This window comes from Acyrthosiphon pisum, chromosome A2 (assembly GCF_005508785.2).
Source record: "Acyrthosiphon pisum isolate AL4f chromosome A2, pea_aphid_22Mar2018_4r6ur, whole genome shotgun sequence".
In the NCBI taxonomy this organism is placed as follows: domain Eukaryota; kingdom Metazoa; phylum Arthropoda; class Insecta; order Hemiptera; family Aphididae; genus Acyrthosiphon; species Acyrthosiphon pisum.
The window spans coordinates 21,738,086-21,747,560 of record NC_042495.1 but is presented as its reverse complement, the minus strand read 5'-3'; the positions used below and the strand labels follow the sequence as shown (position 1 = coordinate 21,747,560).

The following is a 9,475-nucleotide window of genomic DNA, read 5'->3' as shown; positions in this document are numbered from 1 at the left end:
AGAATATCCTGCCTTAATTTTTATTAAGGGTTTCTCCTTCATCGCATTTGGCGAGAAATGTTTTGAACAAACTCGTGCTATCGCACAAATTATTGCATTGTTTAATTGTGCCTTCATTAAATAAAAATACTAAACAGTACTATGCACTGACTTACCATCTTTCACTGTATTCTCGATTACACCACATGCATTAAACCATTTTGCATGATACGTTTGTGACTTTGGAACTCTGTAATAACTTACAACTTTGCCAAACCCTATGGCAGAACTATTTACGCAGCTAGGTACCATGCAGTTTTGGCATTTTTATTTATAAAAACAAAATTAACTGGTAACAACAATTTACTTAAAAAGCCAGGAAACAAAATTTATTACACACAATGAGATGAACCAATATTAAATAAAATGTTTCTTATGATGGTAGATGGCCGTATGGAGTAGGATAGGTATAAATAAGTAAGAAAAACATACTACATCATATTATATAATGTTATTATGCATCTATTTATTCACAAAATATTCATATTCATCACAAATTTTTAAATTAAGTAATAAATAACATTTATAGCTTAATACTTGAACAATATTAACGATGACACGGGAACTTGATTATTTATTATATTACTAATAGTTTAAATGTATTACTAATATTATAATAATATTATACTACTAACGTATTTAGTCATTAATCATAATTATAATAAATATAATATAATTATGGTGGGAATAATTTTTTTCTCCATTATATATAGTATTTCTTCCAAGTCTAGGGAAGAATAAATGCGTGAAATAATCTAGTGATCATGCCTGTTTATTTAGTCATGATGACGATAATATTATCAATGATTAAATGCGCTAATTTTTCTTTCTGTTATTTAATTATTTCGTAAATATTAAATATTTTTTTTATTTTTTAGTTGTCCTATTTGATCTCGTTCTTCAATCAATTGTGCATTAAATCCATCATTGGATGTAAATAGAAAATGCTGATCTCACTTAAGCCACTTAAGAGGCTACTTAAGAGTACCTGCCCATTGAAGGTTCTGGAAAACAAAGGTTTTTGAATCAATATAAGTCCATACACTTTGACCTCCTACCATTATGTCCTTTGTTTTTTTCTTTTGCAGCATTCTAGAGTAATTGTCATTTTTGTTTATTTAGTTAATCCGTTTCCTCAGTGATTTGGAATTGGTAGGTTTTATTGTATGTTCCATCGTGTAACAATTATTATTGTTCTTATACATTAAAATGCCTGTAACTGGATATCAAGTTCTTAGTTCTGAAAGAGAAGAAGAAGTTCATTTCCAGTTCACTCCCAATATAGCTAGAAGTAAGTGTTCTAATATGTTGACATTTAATTTGAAGGAGACATACTTATATACTTATATACTTATATACTATTCAATAGAATTTGTAATATTTGCACATATAAAATAAATGTATTATTAACGTTAAATAATATTATATTGTTTTAGGCCGATGGAGTCACATTGAGGACTTGGATACATTTTTTACAAGAATCTATCTTTACCATCAAAGACATGGTTTTATTTGCCTCATTCTTCAATCAATACTATCACTCTTGCAAGTGATATTCTTATTGGTGCTTTCTCTATTTCTGTTTTACTGCATTGACTACCCAGTACTTTTCAGGTATAATATTGTATTACATTTAGTAACTACATTGAAATTAATTTAAATAATAATATTGCAAATATGAATTAAGTCTATTTTTATAAACTACTTTTTTATTCAAAATATAAATTAACTATTCTATTATGTCTAAAAGATATATTTTAAGTTCAAACATTTTAGGTTTGATGTTAATACTGCTAATTTCCATACATTTAAATTGTTTTATTGTAGTCAATTATTGTGAACAATAATCTACAAAACATCACATTATAATTAACTAATGATGAGTCATAAATTGTTTCACCTTTATTTGATACTCATTGCACTGAAATTTTTATTTATTGTAAAATTAAAGTTTGCTGTACAAAATTAATTATGATCTACATATCTCGTCTCCTAAAAATGTTAATTGATGTTGCTGTCTTAATTTTTATTAATTGATTAAATTAATGTATAACTAAATTGAAAAGGTTGGTTAATAAAATACAGATTCAATACACTTATATTTATAACTAATTTAAAATTGTTATTTAATATTTAGAGACAAACCAGCAGATTCGAGCAGAGTAATGAACGGTACTGATAAAGTACGCCTATCTGATGTTTTTCTCCCGGCTTCAAAATGTACTAGCAAATTTACATTTTTGACATACCTATACATGATACCACTATTAATGTTTGCTTTTTTCCGGCTTATGAAAGTGTTTAATGTTGCTTATCATTTTGCTGATATCAAAGCATTTTATAACGTTGCTCTACACATACCTGATGTGAGAAATGATTTTTTAAAAAATAATAAAATTACATTTTTCAGAATGTTTAAAAATTACAAATAAACTTTATATTCTAGAAAGAGTTACAAAACTATACTTGGCGAGAAATTATACACAAAATAATAGAAGCACAAAAAGAACATAATATGTGTGTACATAAACTGGATCTTACAGAACTTGACATTTATCAACGTATTTTAAGGTACTTTAGTATATTATAAATAGTCTAATATTGTATCTTTGTATCTAATTACTTTTTCATTATTTATTAGAAAAAAAAACTTCTTAATAGCTCTTGTGAATAAATCTGTGCTTCCTACACATTTCAACATACCATTTCTTGGTGATGTAATCTATTTTTCTCACGGAATGAAGTACAATTTAAATTTGTTGCTTTTCTGTAAGTAAAAAAATAAAATAAATATATTTTAATAATCTAAACAAAAGATAACATCAAAAGTATGTTCTATTTTGTTATACATCATAAAATAGTGAATACATATTATAATTCAACATATAAAGTGAAGTGGCATAATTTGGTCATATTTATGGGGCGGTGACACTTTTGTACATTTTACCTATTATCTTCCAAAAAAAAATGTTTTTATACATGTATGTACCATAAGGTTTGTTTCTCAGTTGTAATCTTACTTGTTCGGACTAGTCATTTACAGTTTATCCGCTCCGTTATCTTAATGATTGTTCAAAGTGCAATATTGCAATGTATTGCCTGTCCCAACGGCGTCCAATGCACAACATTTTCTAAACTTTTTCAAATTACTTGTTCGAATATTTCTGGTCTTAATGGTAATAATCTTAAAAAGCGCTGTGCTTCATGGCTGTGTACTACTTGTGAGAGTTCTAGATTTAGAAATAAAAATTCTCCATCATTTAATTCATTTTTAGAAGCTTTAGATACCGATTATTTATCTAAATTTAATAACAACATACTTTTGGCTGTTAATAAAATAAAACTATCGATTTCTAAACATGAATCTTCGTTTACCAATCTTAATAATGAACTCAACAATGTTTCCAATCAACTGCGTGTTTTGCGTGATCGAACTGCTGACCTCCAGAGTTACCAATATTGAAAATTGTTTCTCCAACCTAAATTATTCCTTTAAAATGATTTTGTTAATGCTTTTGCAAATCATTTTTCTAATGTTTATGAAAAGTAAAACTATGTGAATGTAAACTTTAAGCCTCCCAAAGTTCTTTTTTGTCCTCTCCACTCTTGTTCGATTGATTTAATTGATATAGTCGAGTCGCTTAACTCTTAAGTACTACTTCTAGTTCTGGTCCAGATACGAGTACCTAGCATTTCCTAAAGAACTGTAAATGTAAAACTGTATCTCATTTAGCACTAATTGTATTTCTTATTTTCATAAATATATATTTTCCAAGACAGCACCAAATTAATGTGTGCTGATGACATAAGAATTGTACGTATAGTTAACGATCAGGTTGACGTTGATCTACTTCAATCAGCTTTAGATGCTTTCTACGACTGGTGCATAAACAATAATTTCACTTTAAATTTTAACAAAAGCCAAATAATGACTTTTTCAAGAGCTCGAGTTCTCTCAACTTTTGATTACAATTTACAACTTAAATGGTGTAACGATACATCGTACTATGGGACCTATTAAAGGCCTTGAAATACTTTTCAATCCTAAACTGAAATTTGATTGTCATACCAACGACACTGTGAACAGATCAAATAAAATCCTTGGCCTTATTCGTCGAAATTGTTTGATTTTGATGACACTTTAGCTTTAATATCCATATATTGTTGTTTGGTATGTTCTATCTGTGAATATTTGGTCTCCATACACATCTGTTAATATTTATAAAATTGAGAATATCTAACAAAAATGTTTACGTTTTCTATCTTTTAAATGTTTCATACCTAGAGAAACGAATTCTTCATACACACCAGTTCTAACGTATCTTTCCCTTGAAACACTTAAACAGCGTCGTTTACTATTAGATTTAAATTTCTCATACAAGCTTCTCAATGCTAATATTGATTGTTCTGTTTTTTTAATTTGTTTCTCTTTTCATACTCCTACTTGAAACACCAGGTCTATAAATACTTTTTATCTTAGTAATAAAATAACTAACTAGTAATCAGGGCTTAAAACCGTTATCAATAAAGTCGGTAATCGGTTATCGTTTAATTTTGATATTTTGGTAACTGGTAACCGTTTCTTTAAAGATATTTCAAACACTATGATAACCGTTAATCATTTAAAAACTGTTTATAAGGATTTTTGGTAATCAGTTACCGGTAAAAACCGGTTTTTAAAACTAATTTTTTTTCAATTTTTTAGTCATATTTTTAAAACAGTTTATTTAGGCCATTTGTGGGTTGATAACATAACTATTATTATTACAAAAGCAAAAACTTAATATGCTTTGATTTGATCGATTTCCCTCAATTTAAATATTTATTTTTTCAAACTGCTTTAAAGTTAAAACATATGATCAAGATAATCTTAATTAATAAAAAAAATATATTGCATAAAAAATTTTATTGTTATAATTTTCTTATTTATAAATGTAAAAAACCAAAATTTAATATAATAATTTACCAAGCTGACACTAAGATTAGTTATTAGATTGTCAATTTTCGGTTCTCAAATTTATGGTTTTTTACCGGTTTTCGTTACAACCCAGTTACCGGTTTTAAGCCCTGCTAGTAACTATGTAAGTAATACCTCCCATAACAGAATTATGAAAACTATTAATGAATTAAAAATTTATCTTTTCTTTTCCCCAAACTTTAATTGATTTAAGAATTATTGTAAATCCATTCTTAGCTATAAGTATTAATTATTGTATATTGTTTCACTGTTTTCTTTAAACTGTTCTAACAAACAATTGTTATTATTATTGTATGTAATTCGGCCCACGCTCATTTAATCTAAAAAAAATAAATAAATAAGCATCTCTCAATACAACCATTGTGATATGTATTATATTATAAGTGCATGCATAAATGTATACATACATGGAAACAAATAATTTCATAATTTTTAAATATTCAGATACAATTGATATAGTTATACATAATCCATTGTACGATGTTGCTGATGTTTGTCATTGCTCCGCCATAAAATTAATTTTTACTGCGCAGTGGTTTATTCTTTACCTCCATACAATTTAATATTATATATTATTATATTCTATGCAATAGTGTTTATTCTATAGTAATATCATCTTCCTTATGTATAATGTATAGCAATTTAATATGTAATATTATTATCTATGAAATAGTATTTATTATCTATGCAATAGTATTTATTACATAGTAATAGTATTTATTACTTAGTAATATCATCTTCATTATGTATAGCTCGCATAAAGGATTCAAGTTTTTTGTTGTTGTACTATTTCTATAAAATTATATGATACCAAATCCCCATTCATAATTATGTCACCGATAGGGTGGGCCCTAGTATTGTTCTTTATTAGCATGAAATCTGTATACTATAAATTGTATATTTTAAAGAACTAGATGTTATTTTTACACTATAAAAAGTAATATAAGGTACTCTAAATTGTATAAAAAAATATCTTTTAAAATGTATAAATATTCAAGTTAAATAATAAATAATAATAATTAAATAACAATTTCAGTGGGTCCGTGGTCACCATTTGAAAATAATTGGCATCTTAAACCAGAATATAAACAACCTGAAAAGCGTTTGGAGTTGGCACAATCAATGCGTAAAACTATTAGTTGGGTTGCTTTAATTAATATATTGCTATCTCCAGTGATTTTTACTTGGCAATTAATTTACAAGTTGTGTGACAATGCTCAAGTAAGATGTATAGTTTAACAATATTAGTCTTAATTGTTTAAATTTATTGTTGAATTCATTAGATGGTAAAAAATGAACCGAGTATACTCAGTATACGCATGTGGTCCTTATATTCAAAAATATATTTGCGTCACTTCAATGAACTGGACCATGAGCTCAGTGCTCGACTTAGTCGAGCGTATGTGCCTGGAGCTAAATATTTACAAAGTTTTGCAGCACCTGTTAGCGTTATAATTGCAAAGTATGGTTAAATTCCAAATAATTAATTATTAACACATTAAAATATGTAATAATTAATTTGAATTTTTAGGAATACAATGTTTTTTACTAGTGCTATTATGGTATCAATACTTGCAATGACTGTTTATGACGACAGCATTTTATCAATTGAACACATGATAACTATATTGAGTGGATTATCACTATTATTTTTGATTTGTCGGTTAGTTTAAACATATATCATAATGTAAATATTAATATTGTAATTGATTAATTAATTTGTAATAAATAATGAATTTTATTATTTTAGAAGTCTTGTTGATGATGATAAGGAAATTGTTTGCCAAGAATCATTAATGACCGCAATATTGACTGAAGTTCATTACCTACCAGATTCTTGGGTTGGAAAAGCTCATACACAACAAGTCAGCAATCAGTTTTCCCAAATTTTCCCATTCAAAGCTGTAAGAAATGTAACATTTTTAAGAAAAATGCAAATTTAATATATAATATATATTTTGTTTTCAGAATTATTTGTTCAACGAATTAATATCACCAATAGTCACACCATTTATACTGTTTTTCTGGCTTCGTCCCAGATCCTTGGAAATCGTAGATTTTTACCGTAATTATACTGCAGAAGTAGCAGGAGTTGGTGATGTATGTGCTTTTTCAATGATGAATTTACGCAAAAATGGTAATCCAGCTTGGCGTTCCCCTGGCCCTTCATCGCTTGAATCCCCTACCGCTAAATTACCTCTAGTAGATCAGGCTGAAGATGGAAAAGTAGAAATGTCTCTCCTCAGTTTTTCTGTACGCAATCCTACTTGGGATCCAGTTGATATTGAAGCTAAAAAGTTTGTAGATGAAATAATTGCTAAGACTCGTCAAAAATATTCATCCACCAGCAATTCTATAGTAAACCCAGTAAGTTTTTAATTTAAAAAAATATGCATAACTATTTGTTCCACAATACTTGTTTATTTATTTTTTAGTTTCAACATCATGATATGATTGATAGTACATTAAACATTGCACAAATACCTTCCTGTTTAATTGGGCTTGATCAAAGCACAAGGTTACTGCTTAAAGAAGGGTATGTTATATTTTTGTAATTTTATATTTATTTTATTTTAATAATACTTTTTTGATTATTTAGGTTGACTGGTCGTCCAAACCGAATCAATTATAGTTCTATTATGCGCTCATCAATATCTTCTACAAATGAATATTTAAATTCAATGGAAGTAAATCAAAGCGCGTTGCTTTTACATAACATTCATAGAAAGTAATTATACATTAATTTAATGAATATATAAATAATTAATAATTAATAATATAATATCTTATATCTTTTGTGTTCTTCTAGACAACTTGACGAACGAGGCAATAACTCTTGTGCTTCAATTTCTCAATCTGCTCTTAAAACCAACACCAATTTACAAGAACAAACTCCATTGCTGAAACCAGGTGCAAGGATTATCTGATTGCTATATATATATATGATAAATATATATTAATAAAAGCCTCAAAACTACTGTGATATTAATTAAGGTGTTTTAGTATTATTTTCCAATAGTTTTGAGATTATATTCAATATTTCAAAGAACTGTTTTTATTTGTATGATTATGTTTAAGAAACTGGGATTTGATTGTGTGACACTAAATAGTTTTTCTTACAATAAGCCTATTGTAACTATGTTTATTTTTAAAATTATTATTTCATAATTTTTAATCCTAATTTTGCCAAATTATTATAATTGAAAGATAAACAAAATTGTAATATAGTTCTCATATTCAAATGATTTATAATTATTACTCTATTAATGGTGTCATATTGATATGTATGTATGTGATTGTGGCTTTATTTTAACTCCATCTATTTATTCTCGGGCTCATATTAACAATATCACTTGCAAGGTGTTTAAGGTTTTAGGTTTTATAAGTTGTTTTTTAATAAGTTAGTATAAAACACGACGTGTACCTGAAATTCTAAAGGTACGTTTTCCCTGCAGCGTCTGGACGAGGCGTCTAGCATCACTACCGGCTCGGACATAGATCGGCGTCAACATGAACGCGGCAACTTTGGCGAAAAACAAAACAGCTCGATTTTCTCCACGTTTAGAACATGCTGGTCAGAATTTAATTCGTCCGCACTCGTCGCGTTCGCGTAGGACATGGCGGGACGCGGCCGTGCTGTTCCGCTGTTTGACGCTGCAAAAAAACCGTAGCTTAACTCAAAATAATTTACAAATGTTCGTGATTTTGTCAAAATTCTCACCTTGTCGCGTTGTGTCCGGGTCGTACACGGAACCTATAAGACGGGTTTGGTGGTGTTCGTATTAGGCGAGTGGCAACAGTGACCTAGTGTCGAGCGACCAATAACAATATTTCGATACGAATAGGTAAAAATCAATAACAATATAAACGCTATGTGCGTAAAATACGGGTGTGAAGTTGGGGTACCAAAGCTAGGGCACTAATACACCAACGACTAGTGATAAGAAACGTTGTATGGACGGTTGCATTTTATTATATTCCAGGCGCCTAACATGTTTCTTGCCGTTACCCACAAGATGGCGCCATGAAATTCACCTTGCCAATATACACTTGTCCCAGGGTAGTACTGTTTTTCGTGCTGCCGCGCGGTACGACGATCCGTGCGTTCAAGCACCCATGTGCCGTTTTTAATTTTTTTGACAAGGTTCCGGAAGGTGGCGACGCATTAAACCTATATATTCGGAAAGCCAGGAAAATTTGGTATAAGATGGAAATGAGTCTAGGAGCTACAGAGCTTTCCGCGGTAAAGTAATCGGCGACCGACCAAACCCAGGGTACTGTTTTTTGTGCTACCGCGTACAAGCACCCATGTGCCGTTTTTAATTTTTTTGACAAGGTTCCGGAAGGTGGCGACGCATTAAACCTATATATTCGGAAAGATATTATGGCGGCGGTGGCGGTGGAGGTCGTGGTGGTCGTGGCGGCGGCGGGAATGCCAACAGAAACAGTAAGTATATT

At 29.3% G+C, this 9,475-nt stretch overlaps 2 protein-coding genes across 2 annotated transcripts in view; both read left to right on the top strand.

Annotated features, from left to right (window-relative positions):
* Window positions 1-1,205: 1,205 nt before the first annotated feature.
* LOC100159271 (autophagy-related protein 9A) lies at window positions 1,206-8,016 on the top strand. Its single transcript, XM_029490206.1, has 13 exons — window positions 1,206-1,330; window positions 1,476-1,653; window positions 2,177-2,405; window positions 2,486-2,610; window positions 2,681-2,808; window positions 6,054-6,238; window positions 6,301-6,479; window positions 6,549-6,680; window positions 6,768-6,921; window positions 6,986-7,384; window positions 7,453-7,553; window positions 7,617-7,745; window positions 7,827-8,016. The coding sequence occupies exons 1-13, from the start codon at window positions 1,249-1,251 to the stop codon at window positions 7,942-7,944; spliced, it is 2,139 nt and encodes a 712-aa protein (XP_029346066.1). The 5' UTR covers window positions 1,206-1,248; the 3' UTR covers window positions 7,945-8,016.
* Window positions 8,017-8,527: 511 nt separating this feature from the next.
* LOC103309899 (flagellar radial spoke protein 2-like) overlaps window positions 8,528-9,475 on the top strand; it is a 2,329-nt gene continuing 1,381 nt past the window's right edge. The window contains exon 1 of the mRNA XM_008186578.1: window positions 8,528-8,591. Within this exon, the coding sequence (XP_008184800.1) occupies window positions 8,528-8,591 (64 nt within the window). The remainder of the gene's footprint in view (window positions 8,592-9,475) is intronic.

Excerpts from the sequence above, each read along its gene's own strand:
- LOC100159271 (XM_029490206.1), top strand. The coding sequence starts at position 1,249 with ATGCCTGTAACTGGATATCAAGTTCTTAGTTCTGAAAGAGAAGAAGAA. Across the intron at positions 1,331-1,475 it reads CACTCCCAATATAGCTAGAA|GCCGATGGAGTCACATTGAG; the intron begins GTAAGTGTTCTA and ends ATATTGTTTTAG. Across the intron at positions 6,239-6,300 it reads AGTTGTGTGACAATGCTCAA|ATGGTAAAAAATGAACCGAG; the intron begins GTAAGATGTATA and ends TGAATTCATTAG.